Source organism: Carcharodon carcharias, chromosome 11 (genome assembly GCF_017639515.1).
Source record: "Carcharodon carcharias isolate sCarCar2 chromosome 11, sCarCar2.pri, whole genome shotgun sequence".
Taxonomy (NCBI): Eukaryota; Metazoa; Chordata; class Chondrichthyes; order Lamniformes; family Lamnidae; genus Carcharodon; species Carcharodon carcharias.
Genome location: NC_054477.1, coordinates 13,751,120 through 13,776,287, shown reverse-complemented (window position 1 = coordinate 13,776,287; position 25,168 = coordinate 13,751,120). Strand labels below are relative to the sequence as shown.

Below are 25,168 nucleotides of genomic sequence, written 5' to 3'. Positions count from 1 at the left end.
CTTCCCAAGGGCATTTAGGATTGGACAACAAATTCTGGCCTTGTCAGTCTCACCCACATCCCATGAATGTGCCTTAAAAGCATTTACTTAGTTATACAACACTTTTGGGATGTCCTGATGATTGTGAAAATTGCAGTGTAAATGCATGCTCGTTTCTACTTGACCATTGTATTGCTACAATCAGCTTCCTGCTTCTTGCGAAGAAAGTCACAGTGTCTTAATTTGGTGAACAGAAGAGGTGTAACCAGAACTGCTCTTAATGTATAGGCTGGAGTCTGGTTCACAGATGGGAAATGTTTGAGCATGTAATCTTGGAGATTTCCAGGCTTTAATTGAGTGCTGTGAAGTCTTGTATCTGTGAGAAGAAAACTGCTGGTTCCTGGTGGATTTAGGTTGATTAGAACACCTTTCTGTGAGCATAATGTAGCTGCCGTGTTCCAGTAGCATTCATCATCTTGACAGTATGCTGCACTTGCAATTCAAAGCTGGTGTCACCACTGACGTCAAATCAAAAATTGAACCAGTGAATGTTTTTCTAGTGTTGACCTCTAGATTTTGCAGCAAAGCTCCTACTTCGCCCCTCTCCCTTCCCCCTCCCAAAGAAGGTTTTGGCTGGGAGCTGTGTTCCATTTCCTGTAGCGGACATTGAGACCAAAACCTTGCAAGTTGCTGTCCTGTTAGCTGCTGATGTCAGAATTGCTGCAGCAGTGTTTCAGCGGTCTGGGTAACTTCACATCTGTAATCTGCAGGTACCTGCCAAGATGTCAAGGCCTTGGAGTTGCTTCTGAGGAGATTTACTAGGAGGGTACCAGGAATGAGAGACTTCAGTTAAGAGGGGAAATGAGAAAGGTTGCAGTTGTCCCTCTTGGACCAGAGCAGATTTAATTAAGAAGTTCATAGTTATGAAGGATTTTTATAGAGTAAATAAGGAACAACTGTTTCCAGTGGCAGAAACGGTTTTAAGATAATTGGCAAAGAACCGGGAGTTGGAGGGTGGCTGGAGTGGGGGTAGTGGTGGCAGCAATGAGAACGTTTTTACCCAGTGAGTTATGATGATCTGGAGCCCTGCCTGAAAGGATGGTGGAAAGACGTTGAAAAGTAATTTTCAAAAGGGAATTGGATGCAGACTTGAAAAAGAAAAAATGCAGGGCTGTGGGGAAAGAGCAAATAGGCACAGCACTTACACATGCATAATAAGCTTAATGGCTCCCTTATGTGGTGTTAGATTCTATGACCTGTGATCTTAGGAGGGCGGAAGAGCCGTTTTTTCATTCTTTCCATGAGATGTGGGTGTTGCTGGCAAGGCCTGCATTTGTTGCCCATCCTAATTGCCCTTGAACAGAGGGCAGTTGAGAGTCGGGGTCTGGAGTCGCATGTAGCCCAGACTGGGTAAGGACGGCAGATTTCCTTCTCTAAAGGACATTGGTGAACCAGATCGGTTTTTACAAACAATAAACAATAGTTTCACCATTACTGAGACTAGTTTTCAATTCAAAATTTATTAATTGAATTTGAATTCCACCAGCTGCCATGGTGAACCCATGCCACTACCCTCCCACACTCCCTCACCCCAAGAGCTTGAGCCTAGGCCTTTGGATTACTAGTCTATTGATATTGCCACTGGGTCACTATCTCCCCCTGAGTTGAAGCTACAGTATTGGCAGTCATGAGTACTTAACATTATACACCAAAGATAGAAGCCCAGTTTTTGTAATACATGGCACACTTAAGTGAAGGAAGGAGAAAATGAAGTACATTTTATGCATTAGGGAAATGGCAAGGGGAAGATTAAGTTGAAGAAGATGGTGATCGCAAGAAAGAGGTGGGGGAAGAAAGTGGGAGGTAAAAGGAAGTTTGGTTAGCACATTAGCGCACTGGAATTGCTTATATGGGCAGCGCCTTGAGAGGTGTTAGTGGTGCTACTTCAAGAGACCCAAAAATATCTATACAGAGCTTGGATTAAGTTAGTTTAGTCATGATGTATTCAAAACCAGCTTGTTATTCCAGTATTTACTTTTATAGTTGAAATCTTTTTGAACGCGTTACTTGTTATACACTTTAACTGTAGGCCTCTCTATATAGTATATCTTTTTCACATTAGCATCTGCACTGCACTACCAACTGCATGTTAGACATGATATGCTTCAGTTAACTTGGATCAAAGATTTTAGTGTTTGAATATTTGTTATCTGGAATAATGAATGTGGACTGGATATTTGGGGGGGATTACTCAGTAATAAAATTGGGAAATATACTGATTAATTGTGTATGTGACTACAGCCAAACAAAGGGCATATGTGTGATTTGTCAGCAAAGAATTTGTTAATTTGGTGGATGACCAGTGCAAAAAAACAGCATTCAAATGTTAAATATTTGTTTTCCACTCCTTACTCTGTTCTATGTTTCCACTAAACAGTGTACCTTGAGCAGGCAGTAGGCCTCTTGTCAATGACTTACATAGAAACTAGGAGCAGGAGTAGGCCATTTGACCCTTTGAGCCTGCTCCGCCATTCATTATGATCATGGCTGATCGTCCACCTCAATAGCCTGCTCCCGCTTTCTCCCCATATCCTTTGATCCCTTTCGCCCCGAGAGCTATATCTAACTCCTTGAAAACATACAATGTTTTGGCCTCAACTCTTTTCTGTGGTAATGAATTCCACAAGCTCACCACTCTCTGGGTGAAGAAATTTCTCCTCACCTCAGTCCTAAATGGTCCACCCCGTATCCTCAGTCCGTGACCCCTGATTCTGGACTCCCCCAACATCGGGAACATCCTTCCTGCATCTACCTTGTCTAGTCGTGTTAGAATTGTATAGGTTTCTATGAGACCCCCCCTTATTCTTCTGAGCTCCAGCGAATTTAATCCTAACCAATTCAATCCCTCCTCATATGTCAGTCCCGCCATCCCAGGATTCAGTCTGGTAAACCTTCGCTGCACTTCCTCTATAGCAAGACTTGTTTTGGGTCTTAGCATGAAATTACATTTTGTCCATAATCACTTTGGGTTCTTTGATCTCCCCATTTCCTCCCACTGTTGATTGTGGCTGAAAACGCAGATGACCTACTCTGAGAAAGATTGACTGTTATCCTCATTGACAGTTGGATGGCCAGAAAATTAACTTGCTTTTCAATGGATCTCCACACATGCAGAAATATGCTTCCAAATGATTTTACAATGAGGAAAGGTGCACCACTTATATCAAGCATGGGAAAAGGAAGGCAAGGCAACATGGGGAAAATCTAGGATGGGGAAACCAAACACCTGGATGGAGAGGTGAATTTTGAGGCAAGGAGGGACATAGAGAGGTAGAGAATTTCAGTTCACTGGCTGTTGTGGTTCAATGGTCATTCAGTGATAAACGCCAGGAGAAATCCAATGGGCAGGATATTGAGTTCGGCGAGGGGGGTGGGGCCTGCTCGCCAACGCGGGATGACATCAGGCGGAACTCCCGACATCACCCCGTGTCATTTCAATTTTCAGGTCGGTGGGGGCGCAGCCGAATCAGCTGTGCGCCCGCCGACCTGTCAGTAGCCAATTGAGGCCATTTAAAAGCTAATTGAAGTAGTTAAAGGACCTAGAAAAACTCAGCAGGTCTGGCAGCATCGGCGGAGAAGAAAAGAGTTGACGTTTCGAGTCCTCATGACCCTTCAGCAGAACGATTCTGCTGAGGGGGTCATGAGGACTCGAAACGTCAATTCTTTTCTTCTCTGCCAATGCTGCCAGACCTGCTGAGTTTTTCCAGGTAATTCTGTTTTTGTTTTGGATTTCCAGCATCCGCAGTTTTTTGTTTTTATATTAGTTAAAGGACCTGCCTGTCCAACCTTAAGGTTGGCGGGCAGGCCGGGAACCCTGGCAGGCTTCAGAAAAAGCATGAAACCATAGGCGGGATGAGGTTTCATGTAGGTTTTTAAAAATTTAATAAAAGTTTAATTAAAAATGATGGACATGTCCCAAGTCATGTGACAGTATCACACAAGGGGACATGTCAGGGAAATTTTATTTTTCTATATTTCACAATTTTGAATTTGGTGCTGATCTCCCTGAGGCAGCACTTAGCCCCAGGGAAATGAGTGCATTCTTTCGCTCGCATGCGCGATAGAGCACACCCTCGGCTTAGGGAACTCCCCTGCCCACACAGGGAGCACATAGTGCTTCCTGGCAGACATCACACTGGGCGGGCCTTAATTGGCCGTCCATGTAAAATGGTGGCGTGCCCCCAATTGGGGGTGCTAATCGGAGGTGCGCCCGCTCCTGAACTACACCCCCCCCAGATGGAGCAAAAATTCTTCCCAATACTACTGGATGGAGTGTGTATGCAGGGATGCTGAATGGCCTCCTGTGCTGTATCATTGTGTGAAGAGGATGAGAATTTTAGAAAGCTGGCAGTGGGGTTTCAGGCAGTCTTTGGATAGGACAGAAATGATAGGAGTGTGAAACATCCTGTGCTGAAAGTTTTGCACTGTGCCATTTTGAATGGCTTCAAGGCTTTTGGATGTTAGACACAGGGAGGCTGACTAAAAGAGCCTGCAAGTAATGATTCGGCAACAGAGGGGGAGAGCTGTGAGCAGAGGCAGGTGATGTTATTGGAGGGGGAAAAGAAAGTTGGAATGCTGCAGATGTTGAGAGGAAGCTGGACTCAGTGTGGGGTGGTGGGGAGTGTTGAATGAGATACCAACTTTCTGAGCTTAATCGCAATGGAGAGGTTGTTGGATAGGTGGCCAAAGGTTCAGAGGTATTGATGGGAATGAAGAATACAACCTCAGTTGTCAATACCCAGCTGCAGCGAAGATTCAGCACTCTCAAGTCTTCACAGGGTGAGCTGAGTGCAGCATGAATCCACCTATTGGTGATGGAGGCAACAAATCAAGGTCCCTCGACACAGCTGAGTGAGAAGAGCAGTTCTTATTAGCATGGTGTAAGTGGGGAGACCAGAAGGAAACCTTGGATCAAGAAACATCCTAATTTTTCAGTAAGCCAGAACTGAATGAAATATAAAAGCAAAGCAGCAACTTCATGAATTTAACAGCCCAATTCTGGTGCCAGCTGTAGATCCATTACAGTATTAACAGCTCATTTGGACTGAGGCTCTAAGGGAAAGCTTATTTTCGCTTCAACATTAGCCTTGTAAATTACTGGTTTGGCTGAAAGTTCACATCAATGTTTGGTAAGATTGGAGTGTACATTTGAAGAAGATAATGTGCATCAAATTACTGCTGAACTCACCTCACACAAAAGCTTGGTAATTTCAGGTATTTAGCCATCGCCCACAAAGGACCATAGTCACCTCTCTTCATTAGAGAAAGACAATTGGTTATGTGTAGCTTGCGATGCACCACTCTGCACGCATGGACAAGGAGACAGGCCTCTATGAACTACTACAGCTGGCAAAGGGATTGACTGTTCACATTATTCTCCATCACACTCTAGCCTCTAGCCAACTGCATGACTGAGCTGACTGCAACCCCCTCCCCATGAAAGCTTGACTCTGGACAGGAAAATACCTGTTCAATTTAGCACATAAAGTACAGCACCTCTCTACCTCTCTCTTCTCCTTTAAGTCACTTCTTAAAGCTTTCATCTTTCACCAAGCTTTTGGTCATCTATTCTAATAATGCTTTGGCTCAATGTCAAATTTTGACTGCTAATGCTCTTGTGAAGCATCTTTGGATGCTTTGCTATGTTAACAGTACTATATAAATTTACTTTGTGATCTTGGACCTTCAGCACCTGTTGGGCAAGTTTGGTTGTCAGCCTTGATGCAGTGATGGTGGCATTGCTATTTCTGTCTCAAAGTCAAACCAAACTCCAGAGACTAGAGCACGTAATCTAGGGTGCCACTGAGCATAGTACAGGGGGAGTGCTGCACTGTTGAAGGTTTTAATGAGATGTTAAGCTGAACTGCCCGCTGGAGTGGATGTAAAAGATCCCGTGGCACTATTCGGACAAGTGCAGGGGAGATTCCCTAGTATCCTGGCCATTACTTATCCCTCAAGCATCATCAGTTATGTGATCATTCACCTCATTTTTATTTGTTAGATCTTGCTGCAGCAGCTGTGTTTTCCTACTGCAGTGGCAACATTTCAAAAGTACTTCAGAAAATTTTGAGGGTTTGAAAGGTAATCCTATAAATGCAGTTCCTTCTTTTCTTTAAGACACCAGCCCTGAAATGTACTTTACGTTTTGAAGAAAAAAAAAATCATTGAAGGAAAAAGAATAAAGAGATGTGGGGTCACACTTGGCTGGGGAGAGTGGCACAGTGTCATAGCAGTTATGTAACTAGATTAGTAATCCAAAGGTCTGAATTGATGATCCAGAGGCATGAGTTCAAATCCAAACACAGCAGCTGGGCAATTTAAATTCAATTAATTAAATAAATCTGGAATTAAAAGACTAGTATCAGCAAACGTGGCAATTGGATTGCTATGAAACCTATCTGTTTCTCTAATGTCCTTTAGAGAAGAAAAAATGCCATCCTTACCTGGTCTGACTTAATGTGACTCCAGACCCACAGCAAATAATTGACTCTTCACTACCCTCTAAAATGGCTTGCAAGACACTCAGTTGTATTCAAGAAGTGCAACATCTTCTCGAGCGTAATTAGGGGCAAGTAATACCAGGAGGGCCTACATCCTGTCGATCAATAAACCATAGGATTGGGGCTACGCATGGAGGGTAAACAGCAACACTGACTGAAGAGGCTGAATTTTGGTGCTGTTGGTCTGAATTTAGCTCCAGGCTTTAGTGCCCCAAAGTCAGGACAAAAAGTGGTTCCCGAAGCGGCACCTGCTTGACAGTGGGACCGGCTCAGCAATTTTACCACAAGCAGCCTCCTAATTGGCCGGTCAGGGTCTAGGTGCTGCCAGCCCAGTCAGAGAATCGGCAGTCGTAAAGCCTCGGCAGTGCCACTGTGGTTGTTGCTGAGGCAGACAGGAGACTTCAGGAGCTTAGAGAGATTAGTTTATATTAAAAAAAATGAAAACTATAAGGGATCCCGGATCTGAGGGAAAACCCTCTGAAGAGATCGTTGGGGTGGGGGCGCAGGGTCTGGCTTCCCTGCCCGCAGCCCCCTCTTTGTACCTGGGGCCTGGGGCTTCGAAGACTCCCAAGCTGCTGGAGGGAGGCTGCCTCCATTTGCTGGTGGGTATGCCAGCAGTGGGAGGCTGCACCACTGTCAGCAAAAGGCTCGTAAATGGCTCTTAATTGGGCCTATAAGTATGCAAATCAGCTGTCCACCTACTTGGAGCTGATCTGTATTGCAGATTGACCCTGAGAAAATATCCCAGGTGCAGGACTGGCACTGCCCCATCACAGCTCCCTGCTATTTTCGCCTGCCACTCAAGAGCTGGTAAAATTCAGCCCATCATTGGTATGTAATATGCGGCAAAGCTTTTCACAGCCAGGAATTTCTTTTGAAGTGTAGTCGTTACTTTACAGGCAAATGCGACCAGCATGTTTGTTTTGACAGTATAGATTTGAGAGGTAAATGTTGGGGAGGACTCCTTGAATACTGACAAGGGATCTTTCACATCTGCCTGAAAAGCAAAAGGAACCTTAATGTGAAACTTCATCTGCCAGGCAGTACTGCAGACAATGTAGCACTTCAGTCCACCACTGAGGAAGTATTGGCTTTCACTCTGTGCACAAGCTCTGTGCACAAATTGGCTAGTTTGAATCCTGACCTCCTTCAGAAACCAGATTTCTATGTCTTTGCCAAGCTGATATCTTAATGTGAATTTTTTTAAAAAGTGTAAATGCTGGCAATGTGAAATTGTTGGAAATGTCAGCATCCATGAAGAGACAAGATAGTTCTGTGACATTTGAGTAGGAAACCTTTAATCAATCTCTTATATATTTTCCATTGTGAAATTTGTGTTCATGAGAATTATACAAATTAACAAGTTCATTTGTCATCCGCTTGTGCAAACTTTGGGCCACTTAATTCATCCTTGCAACTAGACATGTAATTTACTCACTGTCCATTATATTTACAATTACTCTGTAGTGTAGTTGGTTTGATAGGTACTTATTTCTCTTCTGTTACTCAAATCAGTGTGTCCGTACCTGCTTGCAGCTTCATTCCCTAGATATTTTATTCTATTTATTGTGCTGACTCCACTATTTTATCTCTGATTAGTCTTATCAATGTCCTGGTTAATTTCTCTCTCTGATTAGCTAAGTTTGAGTGCTGTTATTATAGCCATGTGTTTTTCTGTGGATTTTTTCTTTTATGCAATAAGAAACTTAAATTCATAAAGTGCCTTTCTCAAATTCAGGATGTCCCAAACATGGTGAAGACTCACTAGATTGATTAATTCTTGAGACGAACAGGTTTTTCTATGAGGACAGATTGAATAGAATGAACCTATACTCTCTGGAGTTTAGAAGGAGAGGTGCACTCATTGAAATTAAAAATTGATGCAGCTTGACAGGTTTGATGCCGAGAAGCTATTTCCCATGGTTGGAAAGAACAACGGGTCATCACAGGATAAAGAGTCAATTGAGGAATTTCTTCATTCAGAAGGTATGACACAAAGATAAGTAGGAAAGTATGTTGTGAAGAGGACATAAGGAGGTTGCAGACAGATATAGATAGGTTGAGTGAATTGGCAAAAATCTGGCAGATGGAGTATAATGTGGGAAAATGTGAAGTTGTTCACTATGGCAGGAAGAATAAAAGAGCTGAGTATTAATTAAACGGAGAACAGTTGCAGAATTCCAAGCTGCAGAGGAACCTAGATATTCTAGTGCATCAGGCACAAAAAAGTTAGTATGCTGGTACAGCAAGCTATTAAGAAGGCTAATGGAATGCTATCCTTTCTTATGAGAGGAATTGAACATAAAAGTAAGGATGTTTTACTTCACTTATACAGGGAATTGGTGAGACCACATCTTGAATACTGTGTGCCGCTTGGTCTCCTTGTTTAAGGAAGGATGTAAATGTATTGGAGGTGGTTCAGAGGAGGTTTACTAGATTGATACTTGGAACGAGCAGGTTGTCTTATGAGAGAAGGTGAGACAAACTGGACTTGTTTCCACTGGAGTTTAGAAGAGTGAAGGGTGACTTGATTGAAGTATATAAGATCCTGAATGGTATTGACAAGATGGCCATGGAAAGGATGTGGGTGAGTCCAGAACTGGGGGGCACTATTTTAAAATTAGGAGTTGGCCTTTTAGGACAGAGCCAAGAAGAATTTTTTTCTCTGAAGGTCGTGCAACTTTGGAATTCTCTGCCTCAGGAGGTGGTGGAGGTGGGGGTCATTGAATATTTTTAAGGCAGAGGTAAATAAATTCTTGTTAGGCAAGAGAATCAAAAGTTATCAGGGGTAGATGGGAGTGTGGAATTTGAAGCACAAATAGATCAGCCATGATCTTATTGAATGGCAGAGCAGACTCGAGGGGCAGAATGGCCTACTCCTGCTCCTATTTCGTATGTTCATATGAATCTTTGGAATTCGCTACCTCAGATGGTTATAGATCTTCAGTCATTGAGTATATACAAAGCTGAACTAGAAAGATTTTTGGATCCTAAGAATCGAGGGATGTAGGGATTGGGCAGCAACGAGGAGTTGTTGTACAGTAAAAGATCAGCCATGATTTGATTGAATGATTGAGGAAGCTCAAGAAATTAATGGCCTACTCCTGATCCTATTTTTTTTGTCCTTGTAGCCAATGATGTACTTTTAAAATGTTAAAAACAAAAAACTGCAGATGCTGGAAATCCAAAACAAAAACAGAATTACCTGGAAAAACTCAGCAGGTCTTGCAGCATCGGCGGAGAAGAAAAGAGTTGACGTTTCGAGTCCTCATGACCCTTCAACAGAACTCTAGTCTGTTGAAGGGTCATGAGGACTCGAAACGTCAACTCTTTTCTTCTCCGCCGATGCTGCCAGACCTGCTGAGTTTTTCCAGGTAATTCTGTTTTTACTTTTGAAGTGTATTCACTCTGACATAATGCTGTACTACAGCAACCAGAGTATCTAATTTGCACTCAGTCCCACAAACAGCAATGAGATTATGACCAGGTAATCTATTTTAGGTGGGAGGTCTTGTGGCACAGCAGGTGGTGTCCCTACCTCTGGGCTAGAAGCTCCAGGTTCAAGTCTCAGCCCAGGATTTGATGACCATAGAAGATGCATTCATAACGTGACCAAAAAGGCTGATTATCAGCCTGTAAATCCTTCCAATATGCCTGATGGTAGGTGGCAAGAATGGGGGAGTTTCCTGGTCAGCCAGACTGCAGAAGGCAATAGCAAACCTTTGCAGTACTTTGCCAACAGTAATCATGAACCAATCCAATGGAAGTCCATGTTCGTCAATACCCTCTTAGGGCATGGTACCTGAAGGAGGAGGAATCTATGTTAATAGCCTTGGTTGAGGGATAAATATTGGCCAGACACTAGGGAGAACTCTTTACTATTCTTCAAATTATGTCATGGGATCTAATTACGCCCACCAGAATAGGAAGAAGGGGCCTTAGTTTAACATCTCATTTGAAAGATGGCACCTGACATTGCTGCAGTCCCTCAATAGTGCATGGAGTGTCTGTCTAGATTTTGTGCTCAAGTCTCGAGTAGGTTTGCATCCACAATCTGCGCATTCAGATGCCAGTGCAACAACTGACTCCAGGCTAGTGCTAAAGGGCTCCATTTTCTTCTTTCTCTTCCAATTTTCTCCCCACCTCTCCCCCCATTTCTGAATTTTTACTGGGCAGCACCGACTCCTTGTAAGACAAATGAGGCACTCTCATGAGTGATTTTATTTCCTGCACAGCTGGCATGTGTAAGCACCTTATACTTGTGGAAATTCAGTGAAACCCCTGCCCTGCCTCCCCTGCATGCATGTAGCTCAGATTTCAGAGAATCAAGGTGAACTTGACAAAATTAAAAGCAAAGTACTGCACACACTGGAAATCTGAAACGAAAACAGAAAATGCTGGAAAAACTCAGCAGGTCTAACAGCATCTGTGGAAAGACAGAGTTAATGTTTTGAGTCCGTATGTCACTTCATCAGAGCTAGAAAAGAGTAAAAATGTGATGAAATTTATACTGTTTAAGGGGGAATGGAGCAGGTGAAGCTGGATAGAAGGCCAGCGATGGATGGAGGCAAAGGAGAGATTGACAGAGATGTTATGAACAAAAGGTCAAAAGGGTGTTAATGGTAGTGGTACTGGCTAAAGGAGGTGCTGATGGTGGCATTAAGGTCAGAAAGCAGTATGTGGAAATAGCAAGACAAGGGTAAGCACTCTGAAAAGAACAACATGAACAAGTGACAGATGGCCCTAGCGAGGGTGGGGTGGGTAGAGGGGACGGTGGTGGGGAAAAAAGATCAAAAATAGGATAAAATGTGAGGATAAAACAATGAATAAAAATGAAAATAAGTAAAATTAAGTGGATAAAAAATAAAAATGAACATTGAAAAAAGGAGGTTAAAAAAAGGGTGAAGATGGAGGAGAGAATTCATGATCTGAAGTTGTTGAACTGAATGTTAAGTCCGGAAGGCGGTAAAGTGCCTAATTGGAATATGAGGTGTTGTTCCTCCAGTTTGAGTTGGCAACGGTTGGTAAAGTTGAGCTTGACAAGAGTTATCTCCTGCTTTTGGACTTTTCCCAAACATTGTAAGGAATTATCCTTTAACTTTTAGATTTCTTTCAAAGATCTGGAAAACTACCTACTTACGTGCATGTGAACACCGTTAAACCTTGGCATTGGAAGAAACTTGGTACCTGCTGAGTTATTGATCTTTGTCGTACCATGACTGGGGGATATGGTGGCCGCTGACAGAGAACAAGAATACCAGACACCAGACCAGCAGCACTGTGGAGTGGGAGGAAAAACATCATTGCCGCCAGACTGCATACTGAGTTGACATCTGCACAGGCTTCCCAACCACAAGCTTGTGTGTAACCTTCAACTAAATAGTGATGACCATGCAAAACAGCAAGGAAAGAAACAAAAACAGGCTGCTGCTTCACGGTCAGTGTGAGGCTGTTAGTGATCCCAAAATAAAAATACTGGATATAAAGGACAGCAGGCAGGCCAACTAAAAGCTGGACTCTCCGGTAAAAAACTGGTTGAATGTCCACCCTACTGGGTAAACTTGGCTGAGCAAATGATGAACATGTGAATGTATGAACTAGAAGCAAGAGTAGGCCACTTGGCCCCTCAAGCCTGCTCTGCCATTCAATAGGAACAGGGCTGATCTGATTGTAATTTCAATTCCACATTCCTGCCTAACCCCGATTACCTTGCTTATCAAGAATCTAACTACATTTGCTTTAAAAATATTGAAAGACTCTGCTTCTATCGCCTTTTGAGGAAGAGTGTTTCAAAGGCTCATAACTGAGAGAAAAAAATTCTTCTCATCTCTGCCTTAAATGGGTGACCCCTTATTTTTAAATAGTAACCCTTAGTTTTAAATTCTCCCACAAGAGGAAACATCTTCTCCACATCCACCCTGTCAAGACTCCTCAGTATCATATGTTTCAATCAAGTCGCCTCTTACGCTTCTTAGCTCCAGTAGCTGCAAGCCCAGCCTGTCCAACCATTCTTCATAGGACAACCTGCCCATTCCAGGTATTAGTCTAGTAAACCTTCTCTGAATTGCTTTTGACACATTTACATCGTTCCTTAAATAAGGTGACCAGTACTGTACACAGTACTCCGGTTGTGGTCTCACCAATGCCCTATATAACTGAAGGGTAACCTCCATACTTTTGTATTCAATTCCCCTCACAATAAACCATAACATTCTATTAGCTTGCCTAATTGCTTGCTGTACTGGTATAGTTACCAATTGCAATTCATGTACTAGGATACCCAAATCCCTCTGCATCTCAGAGCTCTGCAATCTCTCACCATTTAGATAATTTGCTTCTTTTTTATTCTTCCTGTCAAAATGGACAATTTCACATTTTCCCACATTATGCCCCATTTGCCAGATCTTTCCCCACTCACTTAACCTATCAATATCCCTTTGTACCCTCCTTATGTCGTCTTTGTGACTTATTTTCCTACCATTCTGCCATCAGTAAATTTAGCAGCCATACCTTCTGCTCCTTCATTCCAAGTTTTTTATATAAATTGTAAAATGTTTGAGGCCCTAGTGTCACCCGCAGGGAAGCAGATGAAAGTCAGAGTCAACTAGAAGGTGCCTAGGCCAATATTTATCCCTCAAGCAGCATCACTAAAACACATCAGCTGGCCATTATCCCATTGCTCTTTGTGGGGACTTGCTTTGCAAAAATTGCATTCTGATATTACAACAGTACATGTATTTCAAAAAATTACTTAACTGACCATAAAGTGCTTTGGCACATCCTGAGAGCTTCATAGCATTGGGGAAATGAAAACACCTTTTTTAACCTAGTTGAGCCTGTGAATTATATAGGAGTCTGAATAATAAAGACTCCTTTAAAAAAAAACGTTTTTGGGATTACACACCTGGATTTTCACCACAGCAGAGTGAGATTACACATCTGGATTTTCCCAACAACAGAGTGCCCAAAAATTGCAAGTGCCGCCCCAAACACGGCACTTCCCATTTTTGCAGGAATGGGGGCAGTTCATGTTTCACGCGTGCGTGTTTCACAGTGGCAGCTAGCCATTTAAATTATCAGCTGCCTCCACTCACGTCGGATTTTGGTAGCCCAGGTGTGTGAAACACAAAGTGTTTGGAGTAGACCTAGTAAGAGGTCTATTGTGAATTCAATAGGATAGCCAGGGTGCCCCTTTTTGATATGGCCCCAGGACACCTTTTGGGGAAGGTCGGATGCCCTTTGGGGCGAGGCACCTCCCTTTGGAATTGTTAAAATTAGGTGTAAAAAGTGCATAAACTCATTAACTGTCAACAGACCTGTCAAAATGAACTGTCAAACCTGTCAAGAAGACCTTTCAAGAGGACCTGTCCAAAGCACCTGTCAAAGGGAACTGTCAAGATGTCGTAGCATTTAAAAGTCCTGTCCTTTGAATCTTTTAAAATGCTCCAGATTTTTAAAAAAATCACTGCTTGCTATTTCACTCTGTTGACGTAAACCTGAAGCCTTCCGTTACTGGATTACTACTGGATGACTAATTTCACAACAATTATTGCAATAGGGAGCCTGCCATTTCACAGTTTGATTGAGAGCTCCATTTGTTTATAAACTCTTTAAAGTGGGACTATGAATTCCAATGCTTGGTGTTACGGGAGAATTCAGCACTTGAATTAAATGTTTGTTGTTATATGGATTTATGTATTTGAAGAAATGTAACTGTAGTAAATGGGTTTTTATGAATTAGAGTTTTTTTACTGCAGTAAAGTCTGCAACAGACACTTTATTTTATCTCATCTCTGCATAGGCCCTGAAGCCTGCCCATGGTGGATACTGAGTAAGTTGGCATGGTGGGTGTAAGGGCAAAGGATGGTGGATGGGGGCAATGGGTTGGCGTGAGTTGGTATTAAGTTGGCATGGAGCTATAAAGGGCCATGGAGGATGGATACAGGAACAGGGTTAGCATGGAGGGTGAGAGGTCAAATAGGGGTGAGTACAGGGACATAGCGTCAACATGGTTTTATGATGGGGAAATCATATTTACCAATTTATTGGAGTTCCTTGAAGGAGTCACATGTACAATAGTTAATTTCCAGAAAGCATTTGATAAGGTGCCACATCAAAGGTTATTGTGAAGTATAAAAGCTTATAGTGTAGGGGGTAACATATTGGCATGGATAGAAGATTGGCTAGCTAACAGGAAACAGAAAGTAGCCATAAATGGGTCTTTTTCTGGTTGACCGAGATCAATGCTGGGGCCTCAACATTTTACAATTTATATAAATGACTTGGATTAAGGTATGGTTGCTAAATTTGCTGATGATACAAAGATAGGTAGGAAATAAGTTGTGAAGAGGACATAACCTACATCCCCTTGTAGCCTCCTTAAGTGACTGGGCAAATATCTGGCAAATGGAGTATAACATGGGAAGATATGAAACTCTCCATTTTGGCAGGAGGAATATCTAAATAGCGAGAGATTGCAGAGCTCTGAGATGCAGATGGATCTGGGTGTCCTAGTGCATGAATCATAAAATACAGGTAGAGCAAGTAATTAAGAAAGTTAATAGAATGTTATTGTTTACTGTGAGGGGAATTGAATATAAAACTAGGCAAGTTATACTTCAGTTGTACAGGACACTGGTGAGACCACATCTGAAGTACTGTGTACAGTATTGGTCTCCTTATTTAAGGAAGGATGTAAGTAGATTGGAAACAGTTCAGAGAAGGTTTACTAAACTGATGCCAGGAATGGGCTGGTTGTTTTATGAGGAAAGAATTGATAGGCTAGGCTTGGATCCATTGGAGTTTAGAAGAGTAAGAGACAGCTTGTTTGAAACATAAGATCCTGAAGGGCCTTGACAGGGTGGATGTGGAAAGGATATTTCCTCTTGTGGGAGAATCTAGAGGTAGGTTCTTATGTTTAAAAATAAGGGGTGACTCATTGAAGACAGTGATGAGAAGAAATTTTTCCTCGAGGTTGAGAATCTTTGGAACACTCTTCCTCAAAAAGCAGTTGAATTAGACCTTTGAATGTTTTCAAGGCAGAGGTTTGAAACATAAGATCCTGAAGGGCCTTGACAGGGTGGATATGGAAAGGATATTTCCTCTTGTGGGAGAATCTAGAGGTAGGTTGATAAACAAGGGGTGCAGGGTTATCGGGGGTAGGTGGGAGGTTGAAGTCAGATCAGCCATGACCTTATTGAAAGTGTTGGAGGGTGGGTGTGGTGAGGGCTTGGAGGAATGACTTTTAATCTAGCCCCGTCCCAGAACTGCAAATCTGACATCCAGGCAGCCATTGTTTTAAAAATCGGGCTTGCAGAATTCTCCCGACTTTCACACCTGACTCGCAGACAAAAATCCAGGCCATAGTCTTTACTAAGGATTATGTATTGCAAGAAGGGCAAGAACAATGGAAGTTATAACAAAGGCTTCACTCTCCCAATGAGATTTTGTGTCTATGTATTCGAGACCCGCTCTGCATTATTTTAGCTTTCGTGCAGGCTAGCGCAAATCTCATTGCTGGACTGTGTGCGGGAGCTAGGACCAACTAAAGGTTAATCTTAAATCAAAAATAAAAATACCTGGAAAAACTCAGCAGGTCTGGCAGCATTTGCAAAGAGGAACACAGTTAACGTTTTGAGTCTGTATGACTCTTCAACAGAAATCTTAAATTGCTTTTGTTTAAAAGAGCCATCATGTCGATATGAATACCACTGTTGACCCTGTTAAGGCTGGCAAGGAGAGAATTGCTTGAATGGCAGGAGTTTTACGTTGTTCTGTTGCGTTCTCCTGACTGCAGTTTCCCAGTGTTGTATGATGCAGCGTGAGCTACACTAGTGCCATGAGTTGTATCAAGTACAAAGTTTTTTGTGGAAATGACACCATCTAGTGGTAATCATAGTGCTTCAGAGCAATACGTGTCACATGTCATAAGAATTTCCGAAGAGCCATTTCTGAGGCAGGCTTATTGAAAAGTCATCTAATTTACAATTTCAAGATTACAGGGTCTGCTTTTCTCCCATAGTTCCTGTTTATGAAAACATAAGTATGATTGTAATGTCAGATGAGAACAGCATAGGATTTGGCCTTCCAGCAACACCAACTTGCAATTATGTAATGCTTTTAACAAAGTAAAATGCCCCAAAGCAAATCTCAGAACCGTTGTCACACAATTTGTCACCAAGCCATGTTAGGGGATATTGGGTTAGGTGACCAAAAGTCTGATCAGGGAGATAAGTGCTAAAGGGTGTCCACGGAACAGGGAGAGGCACATAGGTTGAGGGAGGGAATTCTACAGCCCTATTCTAAAGCATGGGTAGCTGAAAGCATATCTGTCAATAGTGCAGTGATGAAGATTGGATCTGCAAGGGACCAGAATTGGAGGAGCGCAAAGGATTGAGGATTGTAGGGCTGGAAGAGGTTGTGGACCTATAAATAGCGTTTATGAAGAGAATTGAAAAAAATTTACCCACATACACTGGTTCGCTCTGACAGGGTCCAAAATTCCAGGGACACGACCCTTGTCAATTAGCAGCAAGAAGGGAAGTCAGACAGAAAGTTTTACTTGAAAGCTAATAGGAAGAGGCAATCTAGATTTAATGGCACAGATCTAAAGAGTGCACAGGGTCAGAGGAACCTGGGGGTTTATGTGTGTAAACCTTTGAAGATGATAGGGCATAAAAGGTAGTTAGCAAAACATATGGGATCTTGGGCTTCATAAATAAGGGTATTGAGCACAAAGGCAGGCATCTTGTGCTGAACCTGTACTCTGGTTAGGCCACAGCTAGAGAATTGCATCCAGTTCTGGTCAGCACACTTTAAGAAAGATGTGAAGGTGCAGGGGAGATTTACCAGAATGGTTCCAGGGATGGGGCATTTTAGCTACAAAGTGGAGAAGCTGAGGTTGTTCTCCTGGGACCAAAGGAGATTGAGGGAAGAATTGTTAGAGGTGAAGATTATGACTGATTTAAATAAAGTAGGTATAAAGAAACATTGTTCCCATTAGCTGATAGTACAAGGACCAGGGGACACAGATTTAAGGTTTTGGGCAAGAGGTGTGGGGGGTTGGTGGGGTAGGGTAGGGGTTTTGAAGAAGAACTTTTTTTACACAGTGAGTGATAATGGATTGGAACACTCTGCCTATGAAAGTGGTGGAAGTAGAGACGATCAATGGCCCAAGCCCAAGAAATTGGATGGGCACTTGAAGGAAATAAACTTAGTGCTACAGGGATGGAGGAGGGGAATGGGACTGACTGGATTGCTCTACAGAGAGTCGGCAGGTACTCGATGGGCTGAATGGCCTCCTGAGCCGTAATGACACTAACCCTAAATCTGTTGAAATAACTTCAAGAAATCAGGGATGCCAATTGTATCAGACAATGTGCATGTGTTCAAAGAGAGAAAGGTTTGCATTTATATAGTGCCTTTCATGACTTCAGGATGTAACACAGCATTTTACAGGCAGTGAAATTTAAATGCTGTTGAGGCATAATTCTGCACGATATTTTTTTAAATTTAGGGGAAGTAGCCATGCTGATGACTCTTATTAAAGAGTGATTGCCAACTTCAGGACTCCTTTTATTAAAAAGAGAGCGTTTTGACTGCATTATCATTTTTTGCTCATTCCTATTGTTTCTATGGAGATTACCTGTGAGGGGGTGAAGCAGAATATTGTGAACCGACATAATTGAAGCTTTACGCACACCCACATTACTGGGTTCTACGTTATTGGCTCCTACATAAATCCACCTCCTTCGCCCACTGTCAGGATCAGCAGCTCCTTCAAATCTGCTTCCCCTGGCATCATCCATGCCTCATACACACAAAAATATTAACAGAATGGGAGCGAGGCAAGGATTTTATGATGACTTGTGTGTGTAATAACACTTTCATCTGAGTCAGAGCTTGTAGGTTTGACCCTTACTCCAGAAGTTGAGCACATAATGTCAGCCGACAATTGCAGTATTGAGGGGGCATGCATCGTCAGGGATACTGAGCTCTATGTGAGAGGTTGCACTAGGTCTGCCTGATCTTATAGTTCAGTTGAATGTTCGAGATCCCTAGTGACAGTTTAAAGAAAGGCAGGGAGTTTTCCCAGTGTCTCGTTTGTCATCCATCTTGCAACCAAAATCATCAAAACAGAGCAACTGGTCAGTCCTCATTGCCGTTTGTGGGATCTTGCTGTGTGCAGAGTAGCTACTGTTTTGCCATGTATAATGACTTCAGAGTAATGCATTGTTTGAGAAGTGCCTTGAAATGTTTGAAATATAAGCTGCTATATAAATACAATTTATTTTGTTTTCTTTCTTTCTGTTGGTGTCTTACTCTTATCACACTTGCTGTATTTTTCTCATCGTCATTTCCTTTTCATTCTCTCTCTCATCTTTGTTTCTCTTGCTCTCTGCATTTACATTCTGCATGCTTTCTGCTTCTACTCTTTTATCTTTCACTTTATTCACTTTTATTCTCTCTACTCATTTTCACTTTCCTCCTTTCTCCTCTGTGCTCTCTCTCTCTTCTTCTCTTGCCTCTCCTCTCCTTTCATCCCATCTCTCCTCCAATCTCACTCCCTATTAACGAAAAAAGAAAGACTCCAAGTTACCAGGAGTGAAAAGCATTGATTATCAGCATTGATTATTAGCAGAGACTAAGGAAATTCACGCTCTTTATTTTATTTCATGGGATGTGGAAGTCGCTGGCAAGGCCAGTATTTGTTGCCCATCTCTAATTGCACTTGAACTGAGTGCCTTGCTAGGCCATTTCAGAGGGTAATTAAGAGTCAACCACATTGCTGTGGGTCTGGAGTCACATGGAGACCAGACCAGATGAGGACAAATTTCCTACCCCTGAAGGACATTAGTTTATCTGGTGTGTTTTTATGACAATTGATAGTTTTATGGTCACCATTACTGAAATTAGCTTTCAATTCCAGATTTCAATTCAATTTTCAAATTCCACCAGCTGCCATGGTGGGATTTGAACCCTTGACCCCAGGGCATTAACCTGGCCTTTAGGATTGCTAGTCCAGTGACATTACCACTACACCACCATCTTTCTCCCAAAATAGGACAGGAAAGGTTAAAAGGAGTCAAGATAAAGGTCTTCAAAATTTTGAGCAGTTTTGATAAAATAAATAGGGGATTACCATTTCCTCTAGTTTGAGTCAGTAACTAGAGGGTACAAATTGAAGAGTTATGAATGAACAAATGGATTCTTTGGAAGACTCAGCCAGAAATAGTAATAGGAACAGAAGTCATAATGGCTTGAAAAGCTAAATAGATAAATATTTGAAAAATTGTCAGCACAGGCACAATGAACCAAACGGCCATCTTCAATGCTATAAAATTCTCTGATTCTGGGTTTTTGAGAGTGATATGTTAAGGTCATATATCCTGTATTGCAAACAGTTACATAGGATTTAGTTTTGAAACACAGATTCCGTCAAATCCCAGGCGTGAGTTTTTCAGCCATGAGTCCACACCTGAGGGATTGTCATAGCAAAAGCATCATCACGTTTGAGCGGCAAGCTGAACCAGTTACAGGGACTGGCTTCTTTTTGTCATTTTATTACATATCCCACCTGGTTATAGGATTGTCAAGTATTTTCTCCTGTGGGACAACCCTGGTTGGGTTGGGCTATGCCAGTTTTCTAAGCGTTAGTGAAAGGCCTCCACTGAATCTCTTAAGCCCGAAGAATTTGAGGAGAGAATTTTCACTGCCGCTGAGGGTTCTAGGATTCGCCCATTGTGCTCATCTGCTGTCGTTCTAGTAAGAGTAATACTGGGAGGAGGGGGGATTACTAGCACTGTAATTACCATGTAGGACATTGCAACCCTCCAATTGTGAGGGTCTGATCCCCATGAAACCCAAGCTACATGTGACGAGAGTTGGTAAGCCTGAACTGCAAAGTCTGAGTTCGTTAACAGTAGGGGACCACTGTACAATTAATAGAGCCACATTTTTTATTTGTGCGGAATGCTCTTTTTTGCACTTTTTGAAAGCTGCATTGGGGGTGGTAAAGCGATTATACTGTCAGAGGAAATTGCTGAAACTGTTTACATAAGAATGGCGTAATTGAGTGTGTGTACTCAGAGTTTGAACATCATGAGTCATGATTCTTATCATGAATAATTTCAGTTCTTTTGCTGTCGAGCTAAGCACAGTGATCATACTACTTCTATGATGCATGTCTGCTTTCCTCTGTAGTATATAAATTGCTGCACATTTCTCTGTCTGTCTCTCTTGCTCGCTTACTTGCTTACCGCAGGCTGCATTTCTCTCAGTGGCCCTTTTGGATAAAAGCTTGTCCAACTTCAGTGTTTTTAGTCTTTAAAATGATTTTCCTGCTCTTCTTCACACCATTCACAAATAATCTCTCTACCGACAGCCAACAGGAAAAAAGAAAGGGAACGACCAGAAATCTCACTACCCTCTGATTTTGAGCACACGATACATGTTGGATTTGATGCTGTCACAGGAGAGTTCACAGTAAGTAATTGTACACTTTATAGCTGATGGGGGCAGGGGAGGAATCATTCAAAATTAAGTTACGTGACTGTTCCGTATCTTAAAATGAAAATTTAATTTGCAGGTGATAAATAACATTAACTAGCATAGCATTGCATAGGTCTATGTCATGTTTGCGCTCCACACAACCCTCATCCCACCTTAATTTATCCCACCGAATCAACATATTCTTCCTTACTCATGTACTTATCTAGTTTCCCCTTAAATGAATCTATGGCTTTGTCTCTATGCTTTTGCCTCAACTACTCCATGTGGTAGCAAGTTGTGTAGAAAAAGAAAAAAGTCTTCAAACTAGATCAGAGCAGGTTATATGTCTGGACTGCAGTATGTGGGAGTTTGCAAGCAGTGAGACCGTCCCGGGTGCACACATCTGCAGTTGATATGTCTATCTCGACTCTCTCTGGCTTAGATCGTTGAGCTAGAATGTGAGTTGGAGCCATTCTGCCCTATGAGATGGAGGCAGAGGGTGAGGTGGGGGGTTTTGTGGTGCAAAGTATCTGGACAGTTTGCTCCAGATCTCAGTCACATGTCATACAGAGATAGTGGTTCAGAACGGGGTTGGTGTGACCGCTAACATATAAATGGGCACCCTAGTGAGATAGAGAATGAGAATCCACAGAAAATGACCCTATTCCGCAATATATTTACTACCTTTTGAGGATAAGAATAATGACTGACTGAAGGACAGCCAGAATGTTGACCATGGCACCTTGCAACAGAAAGCTGACCAAAGTGGGGAGGGGGTTGGAGGAGGAAGAGAAGTGTAATGTAAGTAGTTTCAGGAGTTTCAATAATTATGGATGGATAGCACCCTTTGTAAGCAGGACTGAAAGTGCCACATGGTACATGGTACAGTGCCAGGGTGATGGACATCTCAAACTGGCTTGAGAGGATATTGGAGAGGGAGGAGAAGGATTCATTTCTGTGAACCATGCTGGCACCAACAACATAGGGTAGAGTAGGCAACAGATCCTGTTTAGAGAATACCAGGAACTAAGAGCTAAACTGAAGAACTGGATCTTGAGGGTCCAAAATATAGAGTTAGGTTGCAGATAAGCTATGATTTCACTGAACGGCAGAACCGCCTTGAGAGACTTAACAGCCTACTCCTGTTCCTAAAATTTTAACCTTTTTAAGTTTTAAGTCACTCCTCAGCTTTCTCTTTTCTAAAGTAAAAAGCCCTAGCCTCCTCAATCTTTCCTGATCATTATAACTAGTTCTGGCATCATCCTTGTGGAATCTGCCTTATGTATATTTTACTTTTATAAAATAATGCAGATGACACAAGTTCAATATGATGAAAGGAAATTTAGTGCTGTTGTCAAAGTTCTTTACAGAATGAGTTACCATTGCATGGAATTGCCTTCCAGGTTGAGTATTGGAAGCAGAAACTCTGGAACTGTTAAGAAGTTGGATTATGTAAAGGGAAACCTGGGTTTTTAGGCATGGAAGATCTGAATGGCCTTTGCCATGTGTAACTATCCTGAGATCCTATGATCTAATGCCTGCAAGTTCACAGAGCTTCCCAGTAAGCCAGTGAACAACAACGGGTTCAGTCACTGGTCTGTGCTTAGAAAAAGATGATAATTGATTAACTTTGCTACTGTTGTAAATTGCTCCATATAATCATCAATGGTTTTCAGGATTACATTTGATTTCTCTCTCTCTCCACCCTCCACCCCCCCACCCTTGCACCACCCCCAATCACAGGGCATGCCAGAGCAATGGGCTCGGTTACTACAGACATCAAATATCACAAAATTAGAGCAGAAAAAAAATCCACAAGCAGTGTTGGATGTTTTGAAATTCTATGATTCAAAAGAAACATCAAATAGTCAAAAGTACATGAGCTTCACAGGTAAGAGGCAAACTAATTTTCTCCAATCCAGCTTTTTTATTGTGTCGCTTCCTGTTCCTGTTCCCCCTCCTCCTGTCCTTCACCTGGCAAAGCAAGGGAGTCTGGGTTGTAACCAGTTATTGCCTTGAATTGGTTGCTATGCTCTTTGGCATCAATCAAGACTCCCACAATCTTTTATTTCCTCCTTCCCTCTCTCCTATTCCTTCTGCCCTCCCTATCTCTACAACTTCCTCCTGCTCTACAGCCCTCTGAGATCTCTGCACTCCTCCAATTCTGGCTTCTTGCACATTCCAAGATTTCCTTCACTGCACCGTTGGTGGTTGTGCCTTCAACTGCCTGGACCCTTCTCTGAAATTCCCTCCTGAAACCTCTTCACCTGTGTATCTCTCTCCCCTCTCTTTAATTTGCCCCTAGAACCTATCTCTTTAGCCATGCTTTTCGTCAACTACCCTGATACCTCTATGTGGCTCACTGCAAAAGTTTGTCTGATGTCATGGTAGGCTCCTCGTTGTTTCAGTATGTTCAAGCTGCAAATAATTTTATGAAAACGTTCCTGTGAAGTGCCTTGGTATGTTTTACTATGTTAAAGTTGTACATAAATGCAAGTTTTTGTTGTTGGAGCGCTTCACTTTACCATCATTTTGTAATCATTTTAACTTAATCATTGTTGCCAGTTTCTTGTTAGCCTCAACCAGTGGGACAGCTCCCTGATTTGCTGCAGCCTGTGTGATGTAGGTGGTCCCATAGTGCTGATAGATAGGAAGTTCTGAGTTGGATGAGTTGCAGGACATTGGAGAACACAACAGCCTGAGTGATTGAGCCCCAGAAATTGTGGATATATTTTTCTTTAAGATGGTCTGAATATTTTCTCCAATTGTACACCTGTAACACAAATTTGCACTTCTATTTTCTGCAGATAAAACAACAGATGGATATGCTTCCTCAAATGCACTGGTGAGTTCTTTTAATCACATTGCTGTATTTATGATAGTTTGGAAAATATCCTTTTTTTTAATTCACTCATAGGATATGGGCTTCGCTGGCTGGGCCAGCATTGATCCCTAGTTACCCTTGAGAAGGTGGTGGTGAGCTGCCTTCTTGAACTATTGCAGTCCATGTGGTGCAGGTACACCCACGGTGCTGTTAGGGAGAGAGTTTTGACCCAGCGACAGTGAAGGAACGGTGATATATTTCCAAGTCAGGATGGTGAATGACTTGGAGGGGAACTTCCAGGTGATGGTGTTCCCATCTATCTGCTGCCCTTGCCCTTCTAGATGGTAGTGGTCGTGGGTTTGGAAGGTGCTGTCTAAGGAACATGTCTACGATCGACACTTTCAGTAGCATTGCAGATGAGTGGCACTCATGGTCCAAAGCATCAAACATTTACCATTCTCCTCCCTGGCTGCTGATTTATGAATTAGAGACTGGAACCTAATTGCAGGGATTTAGGGTTTATATATAAAGGATGCTTAGGAGCAATTTTCTCTCGTTCACTGTGCACGACTGGCTTATTGCACTGCATAGTCTCTTTAAGACTAACCTGCATTGTAAAGGTAATAGTGCTGGTGTGCATCCTGTTTGCTGCCTGGCTGTGCACCTGCACAGTTTAGAAGCAATGTTGGTTAGGGGTGAGTAACAGGCTGACACCTTAAGAAAAGATTTAGTGGTTGATGTGTAGAATAATTAATAGCCAGGAGAGTATTTCAAAATCTAATTAAGGATGTTTTAAGAATAGACTATAGTTGTGAACAAAATGCCTCTGGATCAAGTAATGTACTTTGTACAAATAAAATGCTATAAGCTGTGCTGCCCAGTTAAATTGATACAGTCCATTGCAAATGCAGCGGGTTGTAAAACCACATGTATCAACACACATGGGAATTTTCCTTGAATTTGATTTTTTTTCTTTAATGAGATGTGGGTATTGCTGGCAAAGCCAGCATTTGTTGCCCATCCCTAATTGCCTTTGAACTGAGTGGCTTGCTAGGCCATTTCAGAGGGCAGTTAAGATTCAATGCTGTGGGTCTGTAGTCACATGTAGGCCAGACTAGTAAGGATGGCAGATCTCCTTTCCCAAAGGATATTAGACATTAAATGGAATATTATAGCAATTGATGATGGTTGTCATGGTCACCAGTATTCCAGATTATATTAGTATTAAATTTCAGATTTATTAATTGAATTTAAGTTCCATCAGCTACCATGAAGGGATTTAAACCCATGCCCTAGAGCATTAGCCTGAGCCTCT

General features: G+C 42.3%; 1 protein-coding gene across 6 annotated transcripts in view; it reads left to right on the top strand.

Moving 5' to 3' along the window:
* The window catches only part of pak1 (p21 protein (Cdc42/Rac)-activated kinase 1), a 195,676-nt gene that overhangs the window by 135,964 nt on the left and 34,544 nt on the right, over positions 1 to 25,168 (top strand). For all 6 annotated transcript variants that reach the window (XM_041199706.1, XM_041199709.1, XM_041199710.1 and 3 more), the window contains 3 exons: positions 20,923 to 21,023; positions 22,773 to 22,920; positions 23,837 to 23,874. In XM_041199706.1, coding sequence (XP_041055640.1) covers positions 20,923 to 21,023; positions 22,773 to 22,920; positions 23,837 to 23,874 — 287 coding nt within the window. The remainder of the gene's footprint in view (positions 1 to 20,922; positions 21,024 to 22,772; positions 22,921 to 23,836; positions 23,875 to 25,168) is intronic.